The sequence below is a fragment of the Terrapene carolina genome, unplaced genomic scaffold (assembly GCF_002925995.2).
Source record: "Terrapene carolina triunguis isolate 2854851 unplaced genomic scaffold, T_m_triunguis-2.0 Scaffold242, whole genome shotgun sequence".
In the NCBI taxonomy this organism is placed as follows: Eukaryota; Metazoa; Chordata; order Testudines; family Emydidae; genus Terrapene; species Terrapene triunguis.
Genome location: NW_020664593.1, coordinates 5,259,388 through 5,278,821, shown reverse-complemented (window position 1 = coordinate 5,278,821; position 19,434 = coordinate 5,259,388). Strand labels below are relative to the sequence as shown.

Sequence of the window (19,434 nt, the reverse complement as noted above, 5' to 3'; positions counted from 1 at the left end):
AGCCAAGCGGGAGGAGTTGCGCGGGGGGAGGGGGCTGAAGGGGGAGCGAATGCAGTGGGGGCGTGACACTGGGCGGGGGGATTGTAGGAGGAGGGAGGGAGGGAAGGGTTCTGCAGCTGGGAGGTTGCACAGGGAAGGGGTGAGGAAATGCGAAGGGCGGGTTGTACAGAGGGGTGCACACGGAATAGCTAAGGAAATGCAGCGGGGTGAGGGTTGCACACAGGGGATATAAGAGGGAAGTGTCCGCAGGAAGGTTGCACATAGGCGGTTGAAGGGGGAGTGACCACAGGAGGGTTGGGTGTATATTGCCCAGGGACGGGGAAAATGCAGCGTGACGTTGATCATAGTAGGTTGAAGGGGACGCGCGGTGGTGGATTGCACTAGCGGGTTGCAGGGGAAGTGAACGCAGTTTGTAGGGTAAATGAGAAAAAAAAATCCCCCAATTTCACAGGCAGCACTTAGTGCACAGTCGATGTCACTGTTTCCCCTGAATAGTCAATAATGCCCCAACTTTTTTACGATATACTTGTGTGCAAAACTTTGCATAGCCCTAATCCTTCGATTAATCACCTGATTACCATTATGGTTTGAAGACCAATTGATCTCAATGGAACAATTCACATGTATAAAGTTAAGCAGGTGCACAGCTGTTAGCAGGCTTATGGCCCAATCACTTTTCTCCATTATGTGTTTTTTCCCATAGTAACGAGGGAGAGAAAAAAAAGCTATAAAAACAGAAAAAAATAAGTGTAAATACAGTTGTCACAAAGATTAATGTTTTAAACGTTTTTTCCTGTGACTTTTTTAATGACGGTTACTAGTTGATAAGTTTCGGGATGCTCTGATGGAAAGTGCTAGGGAAATGCAGTGTGTTATAAAGCGAGTTTTCATCTCTTTATTTCAAACATCAGACAAGAAGCCAGGAGTGGGTGAGAAAGTACAGAACCCTGTGGCTTTGCGAATTCCCCTCCTAAACACCTTGAGTTGAAGCTCTTACGCGGTTTTGCACAAAGGTGATGAGAGCCGTCTGAACCAAACTGTAAAACCCTGTATGATGGAAACCACTTCAAGCCAGGGGGTGCAGTAACACCCCGAGTTCCAGCACCTGTGGTTTTGCACACCTGCAAAGCTAGCTTGCATGGAAATAGCATCCTAGGCGCTGCGCCAAGAAAAATGCTACAGCAGTCCAGCCATTCATCCAATCAACAGCTGTGAGCTGTGTCTACCCAATGAGGGAAGTCGTCTTGTAAAACCAGCCAATCCAAGGCTGTAGGGAGGATCTGCATAAAGACCGTGCTTCAATCAGCAAATGACATAATTACTCTGACTTGCATCCTTCCGGGACAATTCTGCTAGGTCAGAGGGGGTTTCCTGTAACTGCTGCTGGCCTGGGTGGACAGAGCAGCGCTGCGGGGAGCCGATGGGGTAGCACCCAAGGGAGGAGTATTTGTAGATCGCGATGTCTCACTTCTTCCAGGCCCTGTGCAATAAACCCACAGCAAGGACGGGCGGGCCAGGCGTTAAAGAGAAGGACTTGCACCAATGGGGTCTGACAGGTTAGTGGGGATGGCTTGAGCTGTCAGAAGAAGTTACTTGTTTGTAGGGTAAAGTAAGTGAAGGGTTTGCTGATCCCGAGGGTGTCAGTGCTCTGGGCACATGGTGTGTGAACTGGGGTGAGACTGCAGGCAGTTCTTCTCCCTACAGCAGTGAGAGGTGGCTTAGACCTGGGGCAGGGTCTGCTGTCAGTAAATAAACTCCACTAGAGTTAATGCAGTTCTCTAGCTAACCTAGTCAGGCAGTGCTGTAGTTAAGAGCAGAATTTGGTTCTGTGGAGTTATTCTGGGATTACACTGGTGTAAACTAGAATTCGGTTTACTCTGCCCATTTTTATGGTTAAGATTTTTTTTTTAAATCAAATAAACTTCTTTTTTATCTTTTCCCACAGAAACTATCCAGCTCCCTGGAGCTTGGAGAAGGTAGCTGTACACACAAAAAAAGTTTGAAATGTTACATAGTAAATTTAAAAAGGGGGACGCTCCTTCATTTTGGCAGGGTGACAGGCTCTAAAAATAACAGCCACATGGTTTTGTCTTCTAAAACAATATCCTAGAAAGCAAGAACTATTTTTCTACCATCAGCATTTCCAAAATGAAGATTATTGTAATGTTAGGAAATTGCAGAAATGAAATAAATCCACATTTAACATTCCAGTGTCTGTCACTCTCCCTGGAAAAAAAAAAAAACCATCTGCCACAATGCTATGTTTATGTTTTTCTTGGTCCCAATCAACTGCAATCAGTTAACACTTATACTAAAGTCTTACAATAATATAGAGACTTTCTGGAGGGAGGCTGGCTTGGGTATGAGACTTTACATTTGCTCCTATTCTCTGTTCCCTACTGTAGAGAATGGTTCCCTAACCCACTTGCTACATCTCTAACCCTCCCAGGTTGTAGTTCATCAATCTGCTTCTTGACTTTCTAGTTAGAGCTCAGGCATTGGAAATTCCTGGACTCTACTCCTGACCCTTCTACAACACTTCCTGTGAACAAGTCCCTTCATTTATTGGTGCCTAGGTTTCCTTGTCTGTGAAATGAGGATAATTCTCACCTACCTCAAAGTAGGCTCGGAAGCTTGTTCAACAGGTGTAAGGTGCTTTCTGCTCCTTTGATGGCAGGTGCTAGTGAAGGGAAAGTATTATTTATTATAATCCACTGCAGAGCAATTCTCCAGTTGGCTTGTTTGCACGCTCTACATCACAGTTGGGAGCTATATTTCAATCCACTCTCTGGGTCTTTTATGGAGACAGTGGGAGAGGTTTCACGCTTTATAGCAAGGAATTAAGGTGTGGGTCACAGTATCGAAGCCAAGGTATTGAAGAAAAGAATACAAGAGTCTTCAATTAATTTTTGTTTTTATGTTGTGAAGATAAATATACATTGCTTTGCAGTGGTGGCTACAATACAATACTTGCCTTTACTGTGCCCTACCCTGTTTTAAATATAGAAAATCCGGCAAATAGCTTGTTTAGAAATTATTACCACACCATAGTAAATGCTGAGATGAAGACTTTCAAGAGTGGGAGCCTGACATTAGACACTTAAATCCATATTTGAGCGCCTAAATAAATGGCCTGTGTTGAAAATGAGGCTGCATTTTAAAGTGTCTGACTATATATTTGATTTCCACAGAGGCGCCAAAATCCACATTTAGGCACTTAAATACACCTCTATCTTGATATAACACTGTCCTCGGGAGCCAAAAATCTTACCATGTTATAGGTGAAACTGCATTATATTGAACTTGCTTTGATGCACTGGAGTGCGCAGCCCTGCCCCTCTGGAGCACTGCTTTACCGCGTTATATCCTAATTCGTGTTATATCGGGTCGCGTTATATCGGGGTAGAGGTGTACATGGCCTGACTTTAGGCGCCCACTTTTGAAAATCTTGGCCTAGATGTCTCAAGCTGGGTAACATATCAGTTGACGTTCCTGAAAATTGTGTTCTAAGTGACTTTGGCCTATATTATGTGTGGAGTTTCTGGCAGAGTTTAAAATGGAGCCCAGCTCTTCTTCCCCCCTCCCCCCCAGTCCTGTGCTTTAACCACAAAATCATCCTCCACCCCCAATGTAGGCAGGCAGAAAGACAGTTCAATACAATCACCTTATCAAGAGTCTGTAATATTAATGTCTTCAGTGAGTATGAACAGAGCTACATGTAGCACAATTTATGACTACAGAGGAGGATGCTAAAGAAATCTGGCAGTGTGGGGATTTATTTATTTCTATTTTGGTTACAACTCATCTAGCAAGAAGTATCCATACAGAAAGCTCCAGGTGCTTTTTACAATGCATAAAACTCACAATAACAAAGCATCAGTAATAGTAAACTTACTAGACCAGAGGTTCTCAACCCCACCCCCAACATGCTATAAAAACTCCACGCCCACCGGTGCCATAATAACTGGTTTTCTGCATATAAAAGCCAGTCAGCCTTAGGGGGTAGCAAGCAGGGCAATTGCCTGGGGCCCCATGCCACAGGGGCCCCCATGAAGCTACATAGCTCAGGCTTCAGCCCCGGGTGGAAGGGCTTAGGAACCTGGGCTTCAGCCCCATGCAGTGGGGATTCAGGTTTCTGCCTTGGGTCCCAGCAAGTCTAATGCTGGCCCTACTCGGAGGCCCCCCTGAAACCTGCTCGAGGCCCCCTAGGGGCCCCTGGGCCCCTGGTTGAGAACTACTGTACTAGACTACCCTATTCCTCAATTTGTTGCCCATAATTCCATCCCCAAACACCAGCGAGAAAAGATGAGCTTTGTCGTAGGTTAACAAAGCTGCACCTTGGCAGACCGGGGTGCAGGGGGTGTAAGTTCCAAAGTTGAGAACCCATCATGGAAAATTCCACTCAAGAATTTCCCTCCTGTTTAATTTGAGGAGATGCACCAGTTCAGGCATCTCCTCCACGGATCTCAGTTGCAGGAGTTTGATGATCTACCAAGCAGGCAAGTCCCAAATCATTTAGGGATTTATTAGTGAAAACCAGTGCCTTAAACTCCACCTGAAAACGTATTTGCAGCCAATGCCACCAGTGAAGTACCAATGCTATGTGCTCTGGGTTGGCGGATGGGCAGGCTGGCAGGCATATTCTGTCTCTGGATGTAATGCCATGTAAATTGCATTACAGTAGGATGTAGCTTTACAAGTGGGTTGTAGCCCACGAAAGCTTATGCTCTAATAAATTTGTTAGTCTCTAAGGTACCACAAGTACTCCTGTTCTTTTTGCGGATACAGACTAACACGGCTGCTACTCTGAAACCTAACAATATTTACTTTTATTTCTAGGTATCCAACTCCGTTCCTACCAAATGGAAGGAGTAAAGTGGCTAGTACAGTGCTACGACATTCAGCACGGCTGCATCCTGGGTGACGAGATGGGTCTCGGAAAGACTTGTCAGGTGCATTTTTTCATTACTATGTAGAAAAACAACTTGGCCAAAATTTCTGTTTTCCCAGTCATTCCTACAAGAGGGAGAAAAATACTAAGGATCAAATTCTGAAGTGCATATTGCAAGGATTAAAGCCTAAGTCTTGATTCCTTTAGTGCAATGGTCCCCAACCTTTTCCGTGGGGCGGGCGCCCGGACGACTAGCCTCCGAGGACTGTGGCTGCCGGACAAGCAGCCGCCTAAATGCCGCTGTGAAGCGGCAACGTCAAGAGGCGTCGCCGCTGAAATTCATGAAGCGGCAACATCAAGAGGCGTCGCCGCCGAAATGCTGCCGAAATTCAGCAGCATTTCGGCGGTAGCACTTCTTGACATTGCTGTTTCTCGGCGGCATTTCGGCGGCTGCTTTTCTGGCGGCCAGTAGGTCCCCCGGCACCGCGTTGGGGACCCCTGCTTTAGTGGTTACTCAGGCAAAACTCCCTTTGACCTCAGTAAAGGTTTTGCCTGAGTAACACTCAGTAAGGACTTTATTTATTTTATTTTTATTTTAAGGCAAAATGATCTTCTGTCAGGAGACATTGCGTTGAACATTGTGGATAAAAGTAATGATGGCCATACATGAGACACCCCTGTTAAGTAGTAAAAACAACATACTGTCAGTATAATAGTGATGTCACTTTGATGCAAGTCTGGGTAGATTGTTTTATGAAGTTCAGTTCTAGGGTCAGAGATGGGTAAAACTTGTAGATTTTTCATATTGATTTTTTGTGACAACATTTTTCAAAATGTAAGTCTTGCAAGTTTTGGAGAATGAGTCTGACGTGCATTTTTATCTGACGATATTCCGTGCATCTTAAATAACAAGTGAATTGTTTTAAACATTGACATAGAGTAGATACTCTTCTGTCTTTGTGAGAGGGAAGATTCTTGTGGGAGGGGATTATTGGGTCTGAGTTGCGGCATTCAGACCTAAACTTTTCCATAGTCTGGAGTTCTTTAGATTTTGGATTTTTTATTTATTTATTTATGGTCCTGTTTTGCTGTAGAGAACCTGCAGGGGCCAGCCGGGAGGCTGTGGGTGTGTTTAGATACAGGGCTATGGTTTGAGTCCATTTCTAGTTATTGGAAAATAATCTCCTCTTTGTCTGTCCATGTGTGTTCTAGACTATTTCTCTGCTTGTTTACTTGACTGGAAAGTTAAACAAAAGGCCATTTCTGATTCTTTGTCCTCTATCTGTGTTGAGCAACTGGAAGGAGGAGCTGGAGAGGTAAGCTCAGAAATTATATCATCATCTTATTTCTGTTATTTGCAGATAGGGTTGCCAATTTTGGTTGGATGTGTTCCTGGAGGTTTCACCACATGACATAATTTTTAATTCCTGGATTCTCCAGGACAATCTTGGAGGCTGGCAACCATAATTGCAAAGGTCCTCTTAAAATATGCTCAGTCACCCACGTGTGGGGTTTTTGTTTTGTTTTGTTTTTATGGAAATGCAGCCATTGAAACTTCCAAGTTGGATGACTGGATGTTTTTCTTAAAGAAAAGCAATTTAAAACTCTGATTTTAATCATGATTTAAATCAGCAAGCAGGGAACCTTGATTTAAATCAACTATTTTATTCTTGTTTTGTGTTTGTTCTTTTTACTTATTTCCCTAAAGAGAGCTTCATTCCCACCAGTTGGCAAACATTAAAATATATTGACTTTCAACTAAATATTGTTTCTGTACTATATTTGGTACTCCTTTTTGCTAACTAGGAGGATACCTTATATCTATACACACTTATTTAAGCAATTATATGGTTTACCATATATTTATTCAGATTCTTAATATTTACATTTTTATTATGTGAGAACATGGTGAATGATACAGTTCTTATTTACTAGATGCTAATTAATTTCTTTCTTGTGATTTGTGTCAAGCTCTGTATGGATGGAAATTGGAATTCAATTAAAAATCTACAAAAACAGCATAGTGCATTTGTTTTAATTAGCTAGATAAAAAATACCTTAAATGTGCTGGATACATAAGGAAAAAAATAAATGTATCAAAACACATTTTGCAGTTAATACTGATTATTAAAAAAGGAAATATTATTCACCAGCTGTGGCTAAGTGCTACAGTTATACAAATAATAATAATCAGTAGTTAGGGAATTTAAGTGATTCTTTCTGGTCTCCATATTCTTCAAGATTTTTGAACTAGTAGGTCTCACCCTCTCACACCTCATTTTGATTCATAGATTGGAAGATGAAAACCAGCTTTCCTGCTTTTTCAACTCCCAATCAGTTTTTTAACTTTAAATGAACTAGTCATTGAAATAAATTAATTGCATAAACTGAAATGAAGAAAATATTCTCTCTGTACTTACAGAAGAGACTACAGCTGTCAAAAGCACTTCAACTATTTCTGGTTCCAGGTGCTTAGCCAGTGACTTCTACCATTTCAGGGGTTTGACTTAAAACTTCAAGAGCGAATATGTACTACTTAATATTTTTTATGTAATTTAAATGATTTTAGTAGATCATAGTAAGTTTGGACCTTAACATTTATTGCCATAATTTCAAATTTAACTTTAAATAGGTTTATTCTTTAAAAAATGTATTTAAGTAAAAAAATCCATGTTTTTTTCAAAATTATTGATGTTTATCCACGCTGTCTCTTTCTAAAAAAATATGCTCTAGTTCAAACAGGAATTATTTCAGAGAAGCCCTACAGCCTGCATTATGCAAGTCAGCCTAGATTATTGTAGTCGTCCTTTCTGGCTTTAGAATTTATCAGTCTGTGAAAGCTATGGCACAAAACAGCACCCTTCACAATGAGCAGATCCTATTCCTTACACCACTACTGTGCATTGTCCCCTATATAAACGTTACCAATGATGATGATATTGGGTGATCTATGGCCCAACTCCAGTGTGCACTTCCCTGCTCTTATTGTTTTGGGCTGTAATCTCCATGCTTAACATCCCTTAGGCAGACCCTCATTGAAGGTGATGAGAGCTTTTCTTGAGTGAAGGATAAGGCCCAAACTATTAAGTCTGCACACAAAAGCATGCACTTCTATGCATGCACAAATTGGGCATGACAAACACCCTTACCGCTGCTCACATAACACAGACTTTTCATGTGCATTTGATGTACTGAATGTGCAGGGCCCAAGGTCTGACCCTGAGGGAGGGTCAGAGGATTAGGATCAGAAGGGGAGGAGAGGACTTCAGAGGGTTTGCAGGAGCTTAACGATTTCTCAGGAGAGTGAATAGATGCAGTTTAGACAGAATTTCTTTACCTAGGGGACGGCTGGCGAAATATGGATCGATGTGCTTAAATTAATCATATAGACAAGTAGTGACGATCTGCCCGAGAGGGGAGCTAAGCAAACGGTTTTGGTGGGAAGTCAGAGAATTCCATTATCATGACTCCTCTAACTCCGCTTTCACAGTATTTCTTACCTCCTTCTGTCTCCAGCTTATAAGGACTATGGGGATAGTTGTGCCCTGTGCAGAGCTGGGTACCACTGGACCTTCTGGATAGGGGAGTTTTGGGCTCATACCCGAACTACTTGCTGAGGGAAAAATTCCCATTGACTTCAGTGAAAGTAAAGAGCTATGGACTGGGTGCTATGAACTTGACTTCAGTGGGATATGGGGGCGGGGTGCATTGCAGGATTGTTCTCTGCAGGTAATCTGGGGATAGAGCCAGCCTCCTGCTGACACCCATGGGAACTTACTGCTTTAAAGGAGCTCTACGTTGCAGATGGAATGGGGGGACTTTTGGATCTTAGCGCTAGGTTTGATCTCGAGGTGCAGGTTGGAGGCTGAATCATGGCTGAGGCTCAGGTTTGGCAAAACCAAAATCTTGCTGCCTTTTTATCAGATTTTTCAGCTCAGTATGGTGGAAATCCCATGAGACTGGTAGCTATCACAAGGTTTCCCATCTTGAGCATCATTAGCCGTGAGAGAGTAGCCATTCTCATAAGATTTTTGGACTCCTCCAATCAGAACCACAAAATAGGATCCAGCCTGGCTCCAAACCCATCTGTGTAGATTTAGAGTCAGAGACTTGAATCCAAATCCCATCCTCCAAAACCTCAAGGTGTTTGGATCTGAGTTTGCAGTTTTGGCCTTTCTCTGGTTTATACACTGTTTGATAGTCTGGGTTCAAAACAGACTACGTTCTTTATTTACATGAAAGCCTGGCCTAGTTCACTACTTTGTTTTTTTATAATTAAAACAGATTTGCTCCAGGTCTTTCCTATGTGGCATATGCAGGAGACAAGGAGGAAAGGGCCAAGCTGCAGTGGGACCTGAAAGCGCATTCTCATTTCCACGTGCTGTTAACTACATATGAGGTACTTGTCAGCAGGCAAGAGCATTACTTGTGTGCGGGACACAGCTTCATTTCTATCCGGAGCCTCTGAACAATCGCATTTAGTGGAAGTTTCTGCTTGTATTTACCCTCCCCTTCATCCCATTCAATGGCTGCTGTAGGATCCTGTTCCACATTCCTTACTCAGATAGAAACCCATTCTCAGGCCTTTCTCCAGTGAAACTCCCATTGAAGGTAATAGAAGTCGGAGCTGAATAAGGAGTGCTGAACAGAGCCCATGATTAGGACCCAGTCTTGCTCTTACTGGTGCCAATGGGAGCAGGATTGGAGCCAGCCGGAACAGGATTGGGCCCTTAGTCGCTGCTTTGGCCTCTCCTGCAGTTATTAAAACAGTGTTCTGTTGCTTAATTATTCTTGAGGGGAAAATAAAAATCTTCTCCATTATAAATCGCTCCTCACGGGAGTGATTTAGCACCATTCATTCAATCCATTTTTAAAAATAAACAAACACATCTACATCAATCTAGTAATGGTAAAAGGTCTCCCTCTTAGCTCCCCATTAGCTTCCTCCATCTGATTTCTCTGACCTTCCTTCATTGCTTCTGCCCCTTTCCCTCCCCTGTTTTGGGGTCTCTCGCTTTCTCTTCCCCCTTAGATCGTATCTGTTTGTCCCGTGCTGTCCCCTCTGACCCTGCCCGCCTTTCCACTCTCACTCCTCCTTGATCCTGTCTGTGCTATGAGAATACTTATCCTGAGGGCACTAAAGGGAGTGGGACTTTCACATTGGAGGAAGCTTGAGAAAGTCCTACCTAGCCATGCATAAATTCACTTGACTAGTATTTCTCTTTGCTTGCCGTTGCCAGTGATGAGGTCTGTGCTTTTAATAAAGGCTTTCTTCTTGACACAGCCCAGCTTCTCCTCCTTTTTGAAGGTAGACAGCGTTTGTGCTTGTGACGTTAGCAAGTAGTTATGATGCCACAAATTCATCATTATCACTTATTTTAATGCAGGGTCAATGAAGAGGGAAAATGGGACATGGAGGGGACATAGATAACGTCACTAGTTCTCAAATGTGGGAAGAAACATTACGTGAGAAAGCATGACAGAGGTGAAAAGACTTGGCTGAGAGAGCTGAACATTTTCCCCAGCTTGAGAGTCTCTTTTAATATTTCTTGGTTGAGCTTTTCTGCTTGTGTTTTGTATTGTATATCCGATGAGACCTAAAACTAAGGTCCTGGCAACTTGTGGTCATTATAGATCCCAGGGCTCTTTCCATAAGAGCAGTTTGGGTGTCTAGGCCAAATCGCAACTCCATTAATTACGTTCCATCCTCTAAATTCTTCCCGAAGTTTCAATTTTCTTTCACTTTCTCTCCTATTCTGTTGTGTAGTCTTGTTATGTGCTGTTAAGTAGCTGCCATATTCCACTCAAGAAGCAGCTGTAGTTCAAGGGTTGGTGAAGTGATCCTTGTCTGTGAACTGTTTATATATCAGTTTGTTATATTAGTAAATAACTTCAGGATGTCTCCTGTTCAGAGGTGCTATATAACTGTAAGGCATTGTGTGTGACACTGATTTTGTTTGATTACAGATTTGCCTGAAAGATGGAGCATTTCTAAAATTGTGAGTTTATTTTTATTTTATTAGGGTTTATACAATAGGTCTGTCAACAGTTTGTCTAGGCACATTGATATGAGGTCACATGTCTGTTGTTCCACATGAGCCATTGACACTCTTCTTTGATTATTAGAATTTTTCTTCTAGCAACTTTTAGTGAAGGATCTTTTCACGTTCAGGCACATTGTACATGAGCAAATCCCCCCCCCCCAGCCTCTAAAAGAACAATTTTCAAGCAGATGAAATAGGAAATGTTGTGCACTGGTCACACGTAACTGGCGTAAAAGGAGTGAGTAGATTTTTGCTCCCAGGCAGTAAGCAATAGCACCAGTAGAAGATAGTACATAGTGTAACATTCTGGTAAAAGTGGCTTCATTGGTTTAGATCAGTGGTTCTGAACTTATTTATCATTGTGGGCCGCATATGTGGCCCACAATGTGTTACCTGGGTCGCAGGTTGAGAACTACAGTTCCCCTCCAGCCCCCCTATAGCCCCCTATGCCTAGTGTCCCCAGCCTAGAGACCCCTCCACAGAGTGGAGCCAGGAGCGGAGCCCCAGGTGCCGGGGTGGGCAGCAGGGACCCTGGACCCTGTTGTGTGGGGCCGGGCGGCAGCCCTGACCCCAGACCCTGCTGTGCAGGCTAGGCAGTCTTTAGCACACAGCTGGGCTGCAGCTGTGTGCTAATTGGGCCGCATGAACCGCTGGTTTAGATTATAGGTACAAACTTTGATGAAAGTGAATTGTATTATCATATGGTGGACACATGAGAGGATCATAACTAAACTGTATCACATCACATTGCCAGTCCAACATTGCTCTTTGAGTAGTTATCTCACTTTCTGGTGAGATCTGTATTTTATTAGTATAACCAATCAGTGGCAGATATTTCTGTCAAGATCACAGAAGATTTTACATAAGGCTGTACTTGTACTGGGAAGGGATTTGGATATCTTATAACAATAATGCTGATGCCTTGTAATACAAACACTTCGTTATGAATTCTGGAGGCAATCCAATCTGATGAATGCTTCAGGGACTCAGTAGGAGTCAAAAAACAACTGCCTCACCTCATCCCTTCAGCCTCAATTCACAACTAGTCAGGTGTACGATGGGGCTCCTCTGAAGCACCAAGTATTCGCCACTGCTAGAGACAAGATACAGGGTTTGATCAACACATCATGGTAGAATCCATGTCTTGAGCTGGTAATTAACACACTGTGAAACATTTTGTGTATATTGTAAAAAAATAAAACCACGGAGAATGCGTTCAGTCCTCTTAGTTCCAAATTACGTTCTGCTTAATTCCCTGTAGTTTTGTGTAATTTACACCATCAACGCAGTATGTAGAGTAAAGAATGTCAGGGGGGTTAAGTGATTTGCCTGTTATCACATAAACGTCAGCCTCAGGACCAGTCTCTTGGTCTTAACCCACGAGGCCTCAGTGCCTCCAAGAAATGTCACTCAAATTCTTTGAGCCTGAACTGTTCCATCTGAAAAATATGGCTAATAATAATAATACTTCACACATTTTCATCTGTAGATCTCAGAGCACTTTACAGAGGTGGGTAGGAATGCAGTGCACCCTGCCTTAGGAGTGTGCTTTACAAGCTTAGCAAAACAAATGATATACTGTATATCCTCAGCATGTGATTTTCAAAGGCTCACTTGGCCAAGTGGAAAGCCACCTACCTCCATAACAAGGCTGTGACATATTTCTCAGTCAGGTCTGTTTCCCTGCGAAATGGCTGACTTCTACCCCAGCTATTCAAAAATAGCTCACAGGAATATTTGTTTATAATGGAAAAAAGTGTAATTTTTTTTTTTTACTCTGTCAAAAGCAGCTGAACTGTTTCCCCATGTCCCCACCCTCATTTTATCCCCAAAAGTTAGTCTTTGGGCAGACACACAGCCCTGGGAAGTTTCAGGCTTGAAAGATGACTGTTGCAGAGAGTTATGAGTGATGGAAAATGAGAGGGGAGAATGAAAAAGGTTTTACAACTTGAAATATAGATTGCTACGAGGCATCTATGACACCAAGAAACGCACACGAGTGGCAAACGTTAGGTGAAGATCTGATTTCCCCCCTCGATATTCAGGGGATTTTAGATCCTGGGTCTTGGTTGAGGGCCATCTCCAGTACAGATGTAGAGAGACACAGCTGATATTGACCTTTTCACATTGGCGAGAATTATTTGAATTTTAAATGAAAACAATATTTTCTATTAATTTATTTTACAGTTTTAACTGGGCTGCTCTGGTTGTGGATGAAGCCCAGAGACTGAAAAACCAGAATTCACTGCTGCACAAGACCCTTTCAGAGGTAAAAAAGAGCCCAACAGCCTTTTAGCAATTAAAGGACTTTTCTCCCCTTTAAAGGATACAAGTTCATTATTTATGTCATCACTATCCCTCATCACATTTGTTCATCTGTGGGCCTGATCCAGTTCCTCTCAAAGTCAGTAGATAGGCTCCCATTGTCTTCAGTGGCAGATGGATATGGCCCTATGTTGGACAGGGACTCCTTAGTCTGGAACTTGTCTCACATTCTGGCTCACGTTTGGGCTTCAGAAGTTTGAGGAATGTGAGAAAAGGATTAATGTAAAGAAGCTGTAAATGACGTGGCGCTAAATCACAACTGGGTGACAATCTGCGTCAGGAGTCTGTATTTCTGATATAAATTATTAAAAACAACAAAGTGAGGTGGCTCTGAATTTGGAAGTCTTGTCCAGTGGTGAGTGCAGGGGGCCATGAGTCATGACTCCTCCGGTTTATTTCTGTGGTCTTCCTATGTGACTTGGTTAAGTCAGTTCTCTTCATTGAAATCAGTGGAGTTGTTCTCGACTTACCCAGGTGTCCCAGATCCAAATCTGCCCTAGTAGGAGCACATTCAAGAGCAGAATATGCCCAGGAAATATTTTCTATTATTTCTGAGTTGTTTTACTTCTAGTTCCAGAATGGTCGTTGTTAATGCTAAAAGATAACCCCAACCCCAATCCCACTTTCATTCTGCTCAGTTAGGTCCCATTTTTGAACTTGGTGGGAATTTAATGTAGTATTAAACTTGCCATAGTGGTAGCCGTGTTCCCCAGTCTAAGTACAGGGAATGCTGCAAATAGCACAGTGCAGATAAATATCAACATTATTAGAGCTGGCCTGAAAACAGGAGAGCAGAGTGCGGATTTTGTGTAATTTCATTTTGGTGTTTTGATTTTTGTAGAAATTTTCCAACCAGCTCTAGTTATTTAACACAGTGCACATGGTTTGCGCATATCATGCGGCAGAGATCAAGATTTTAATGGCACCATCGTTGGACTTCATTCTTCCCTTGCTCGTACATGTTTTGTGCTCTGGTGTAACTCCATTAACTTCAGAGGAGTTGCACCTGATTTACACCAGAGTGTTTGAGAGGAGAGTCAGGCCCTGTAAATTTGTTTATTACTCCAGATCTTGAGTTTGCTGGTTTCCACTGAAGTTGTGGAGTTCTACAGGTGCCTCTCTACTAACTGTCAGATTTTGGTTGTGTGAGAGAGTAGTGAAGGGATTTGTGTGGCAAGTGACTTTTCATTCCAATTGCATGTTGCAGTTCCTTTTACTTTGCCTTTGCTTATTTCAGTTTTCAGTGGGCTTCAGTCTCCTCCTCACCGGTACTCCTGTTCAGAACAATCTCCAGGAGCTGTACTCCCTACTCAGTTTTATTGAGCCTGACATCTTTTCTAAAGAGCAAGTGGAAGAGTTTGTTCAGTGTTACCATGGGATTGAAAAGGAGAGCAAGTCAGGCAAGTAATGAGTCATAAAACATACTGGAGGGTCAGTGCTGTCAGCTGGTTAGAGCAGGGGATTGGGTGTTGGGAGTTTGGGGTTTGCTTTCTCTGAAACTGATTAGCTATGAAAAAATGTCGCCTACATCAGCATGTAGGTGCCTTCATATGTGTTTAGGTACCTACCTTTAGGCAGCCAAGTTTGCTTCAGTTTCCCCTTCTATAATATAGGGGGAAATACTTACATCTCACAAGATGGTGTGAGGTTTTATTAATGTTTGTATAAAAAAAATGTGCTGAAGACATTCCTTTACACTTAATTCACTTACTGCAGCATTTTTTTCCAAACAGCCAAAGAATTGCACAGTCTTCTGCAGCCCTTCTTGCTTAGGAGAGTGAAGGCTGAGGTCGCAGCAGAGCTGCCTAAGAAGGTGGAAGTGGTTCTGTATCATGGGATGTCAGCCCTGCAGAGAAAATACTACAAGGCTATTTTGATGAAAGATCTAGGTAAGTAGGGCATGTGGGGGGTTGGACCTAATCAGTTTATTTAAAAGCAAAATTAGTTCCCTTTTGTAAATCCATGCACTCTTGTGGGGAAATAGGAGGAGATGCATTAGCATTCAGAACATGCTCTGAATGATTGTGCTGAGTTCAGTATTCTGAATGATCATTTGATAAACAAGTACTATTAAAATTGGGGATCAGTCTGAGCCTCAAAATTTAGAGCCTGATGCAAACTTTCCTAGGGTTCATGGCTGTTTGATTTTGGGCTTTTGGTTTGGTCCACTGGCATTTGGATCTGCACTTTCCCAAAGTGTGGAAGCAAGTCAATCTCAGGATTCCAGTTTGGGCCAACCTCTAATTAAAATGCAATTAAAGATCTTCAGAAATATCTTTAGTATCACCAGTTAAGCCATCCTTCAGTCACATGTGTTAACACCCACCCAAACACCCTCGTAGATTCTTCACCTTCATACCAAACTCCCTTGTATGTCTAATATATAACCAATCAAAATGAACACACCATTTCTGCTGAATTACACTCAGCTGTTCATTCCTTATTCTGACCTCGTACTCTTTCCTGTGTGAATGCTACATTATACTGTAAGGGACCAAGGCGTAAGAGGTCTGGCCTAGCGGTTACAGCTGGGATGAGGTCTGCCCACCGGGGTGGTAATCACCACGCCGGAGATGGAGGGATCTCAAGAGCCAGGTTCCATAAGCAAGAGTCAGGGTCAGAGTCAGGCTGGAGTCGGAGGCCAGAGATCAGAGGCGGTACCAGGTTAGAATCGAGAGGCAGGAATCTGGGTTAGAGTCAGGCTGGAGTCAAAGACTGGAGACCAGGAGATCAAACAAAGTCTGGCATTTCAGCAGGGCAAAGTCCATGTGGTTGCCCAGACAACTTCCTGGGGCAACCCTGGGGTTAAATAGGGTGCTGGGACAATCAGAGGGCCGCAGGGCACCATCACTCTAGGTCTCTTGGGCAGCACTTCCTGCGGTGCCTACTCTCCATAGTGCTCCCTGGCTATGCCTCTGTATGGCCTCCCAGTGGCACTGTGGGAATATCAGCTGTCCCAGGCTCTGCAGACCTGGGTTCTAGTCCCTGGGTCCTTATATCTACAAACTACCAGCATGCACATGTCTACATGTCTATTATGTAGCACTGGAGAGCCCTTGCTTATACTAATGACCTTGCAGAGACTCTGCTCATCTGGTGCTACTGCTCAGTGCACCAGAGAGCTGAGGCCACAGTGCCAAGGGAGCCTTTCAAATGCTGATGCGGAGTGCAGAGGGAATGTGCTTGCCCAAGGCCACCCCGGCAACAGACATGCACAATCTTCTTCCCCTTCCACTCTCAGCCTCCTCCTACACATCCTCTTGTAACCTCTGCACAGCCTCCCCAAAGCCCTGCTGAGCATCACTTCTCCCTATAGGCCCACTCACTCTTCTGGCCCTCATTCTCATAGTCTCCCTATGATTCTGCTGTCGAGAGTCGAGGCAGCAGCACTAAGTTTCTTATGGACAGCTCAACCTCTCAGAGCCTTGCCTATTGCCCCTCCTCCGACCAGCCTGTCTCACTGGCCCTTCACAGACTCCGAGCAGAGCTGGGAAGTAAGGTTGGCAGCGCCAGAGAAAACAGGTGGTGGCTGAGCAGATCTTGACGCTGCCGCCAGCTTTTCCTCCAGTACCCTCATACGTTATACCAAGTAACTGGATTTGTTAATTTGGAAAATGTTAAATCCCTGAGCTGTGTGAAGTGGCAGGGACTGTTGCTCTCTAACTAGGGTCTCAGGGAAAAATTTCCAACAAGGTATCACTTTTCAGTGTTTCCTCTGCCAAAGTGGGTAAATATTTGACCAAGAAAATATGTGAGAAAACTCAGACGATGCATAAAGAGGAAGTGTGTTAAATTTGGAACCTAAATTCGAACAGTAAAGTGTACCACTGTGAGATTTCCCTTCTCTGTTATAAACCCTATAGAGCTATGCTCGGTGTCCAGATAATTCCAGGCACTATATTTACAGTGTATCCCCAGAGTTCTTGTTGAATGGGTTTGTCGTTTCATTTTTGTGTTCCAGATGCATTTGAAAATGAAGCAGGGAGGAAGGTTAAACTTCAAAATGTCTTAATTCAGCTTCGAAAGTGTGTAGCCCATCCATACCTGTTCAGTGGTGAGAAAGAACTCTTCTCTGTTTGAAAGTAACCAAAAATCATCATAGGATATGAGCCAATTTTCTTCAAACATGGCTTGTTTTGTAGATTTCATTGACACATAAAAATTGAGTCAAGCCTGAAGACTGTATGTAAAGTTGTATGATAAATTCCAGTCCATATTAACTGACTAATAGTGATATATAAAGGGGACTCTGTTTCAAGGATAAGCCTATGTCAAGGCTGAGCTTTCAGCCTTAACTCTGCACTTGTTTTCTCTTGAGTGCTTGATTTCTCAGCCTAAGCAATGCATTCACACTAGTTTGTTGGCATGGAATCATTACTATAGTATTCCTACGGTACTAGATAAAGCACTGTCAGTTTCGAATCCGGAACCCAGGTTATTACCTAGTTCTGTTTAGCCACAGCTGTGAAAATTATGAATTACCATACATGACACTGGGGTAACTTGGGATGACCCTGGAGGCTCTCGCTATCATTGGTCTACTAGTAGTACTGCTTCTGAGACTTTCTTCCCTTCCAGGTGTCGAACCAGAGCCCTTCGAAATTGGAGACCACCTCATCGAAGCCAGTGGGAAGCTGTGCTTGTTAGACAAACTCCTTTCTTTCTTGTATGCCGGGTATGTGGTGTCACTGAGCTTTACTTGTGGGGGTCTAGATAAGCCTGGCTGGGAAAAGCAAACTAATTTATCCATAAGTGTTACCCACATACACCAAGAAACGAACAGTGTAGTAGTCCAGTTAACTGATGCTGAATTATTGACAGTTCTACAGGAGTAATTACAATGTTGCAGCTACATTAGGGATGACCCAGGAACCTTAAAAGCTTTGAAGCTTCCTTTTAAAGAGCCCAGAATACTGGCTGCTTCTCTGTATTTATTCAAACCTCTTCTGCCTTCCAAATTTGGGCTGGAAATCCTGGAAGAACAAGTTGTCTTACACGATGTCTGATGCTTCTGGTTTGGCCACAGATTCCAAGAGAACAGACTTTCATGCTGTGCTTCAGTTCCTCTGGGCCGAGGAAACACAAATATATAGTCATACGTGGAGAAAAAACAAACAAACCTAAGGATTGGGACAAATCAAAGCCTGGAACACACACACACACTCACACACCAAAGATGGGGGATTTGAGATCTGGACCCAGATTCTGGAACTTAACTTTGATGGTTTCAGAATCTGGAATTGAAGTCTTAGATACTCGGACCATCTCCCGGGAGAGAGCTAACCAAACCAGGACACACTTCAGATCAACTTTTGGTGCAGGATGTGGAACAGCTCCTCCTCCATGATGCAGAGTGATACCAAACAAGAGAACCATAACTAGCATGCAGCTCCCCTCGGACGGGTTCCTCAGGAAGTCCTTAAGCAGACATTTTATAGCAAAAATGAAACTTTTAAAGTAGCTGGGATGATTTTGCTTCTCTGCTGTACAGCAGTGTTGGGGAGAGAGACTGTGTACGCGTGTGTGTGTATGCGTGTTTGTCCCTGGGTCCTGTGCCACAAAAACTCTCAGGACCCCTGGGTCTGCTGCACCTAAAAAATGATGCTAGTCAGTATCAGCTGGCTTGAATAGTGTTATAAATAAATAAATATATCCTACCTCCTAGAACTGGAAGGGACCTTGAAAGGTTATTGAGTCCAGCCCCCTGCCTTCACTAGCAGGACCAAGTACTGGTTTTTGCCCCAGATCCCTAAGTGGCCCCCTCAAGGATTGAACTCACAACCCTGGCTTTAGCAGGCCAATGCTCAAATCACTGAGCTATCCCTCCCTGTCACAGTGTAAGGCATACAGCACAGGTCTGGAAGTCAGGAGACCTGAGCTCTAACTCCAGCTCTGCCACTAACTCACTCTGTGATCTTGGAGACTAACAAATTTATTTGGGCATTTGTCTCTAAGGTGCCACAAGAACTTCTCATTGTTTTTGCTGGTACAGACTAACACGGCTACACCTCTGAAATCTATGATCTTGGCAAGTCATTTTATATTTGAGGAAACTGAAATCGTACAATATTTCGATTAAATATACTCCTGTATATTAAACTAAGCTAACCTTATCTATCTCTCTGTGAAACGCTACAAAAGGCACATTGAACTTACGGGATTTCACTTTATTTC

The 19,434-nt window shown here is 43.2% G+C and overlaps 1 protein-coding gene across 1 annotated transcript in view; it reads left to right on the top strand.

The window, feature by feature from the left end:
- The first annotated feature begins 1,377 nt into the window (after positions 1-1,377).
- The window catches only part of CHD1L (chromodomain helicase DNA binding protein 1 like), a 43,405-nt gene continuing 25,348 nt past the window's right edge, over positions 1,378-19,434 (top strand). Inside the window, exons 1-10 of the mRNA XM_024198408.3 lie at positions 1,378-1,556; positions 4,840-4,952; positions 6,104-6,207; positions 9,176-9,290; positions 10,859-10,890; positions 13,123-13,204; positions 14,498-14,660; positions 14,994-15,149; positions 17,222-17,314; positions 17,839-17,935. Of these exons, the coding sequence (XP_024054176.1) occupies positions 1,460-1,556; positions 4,840-4,952; positions 6,104-6,207; positions 9,176-9,290; positions 10,859-10,890; positions 13,123-13,204; positions 14,498-14,660; positions 14,994-15,149; positions 17,222-17,314; positions 17,839-17,935 (1,052 nt within the window). The 5' untranslated portion in view covers positions 1,378-1,459. The remainder of the gene's footprint in view (positions 1,557-4,839; positions 4,953-6,103; positions 6,208-9,175; positions 9,291-10,858; positions 10,891-13,122; positions 13,205-14,497; positions 14,661-14,993; positions 15,150-17,221; positions 17,315-17,838; positions 17,936-19,434) is intronic.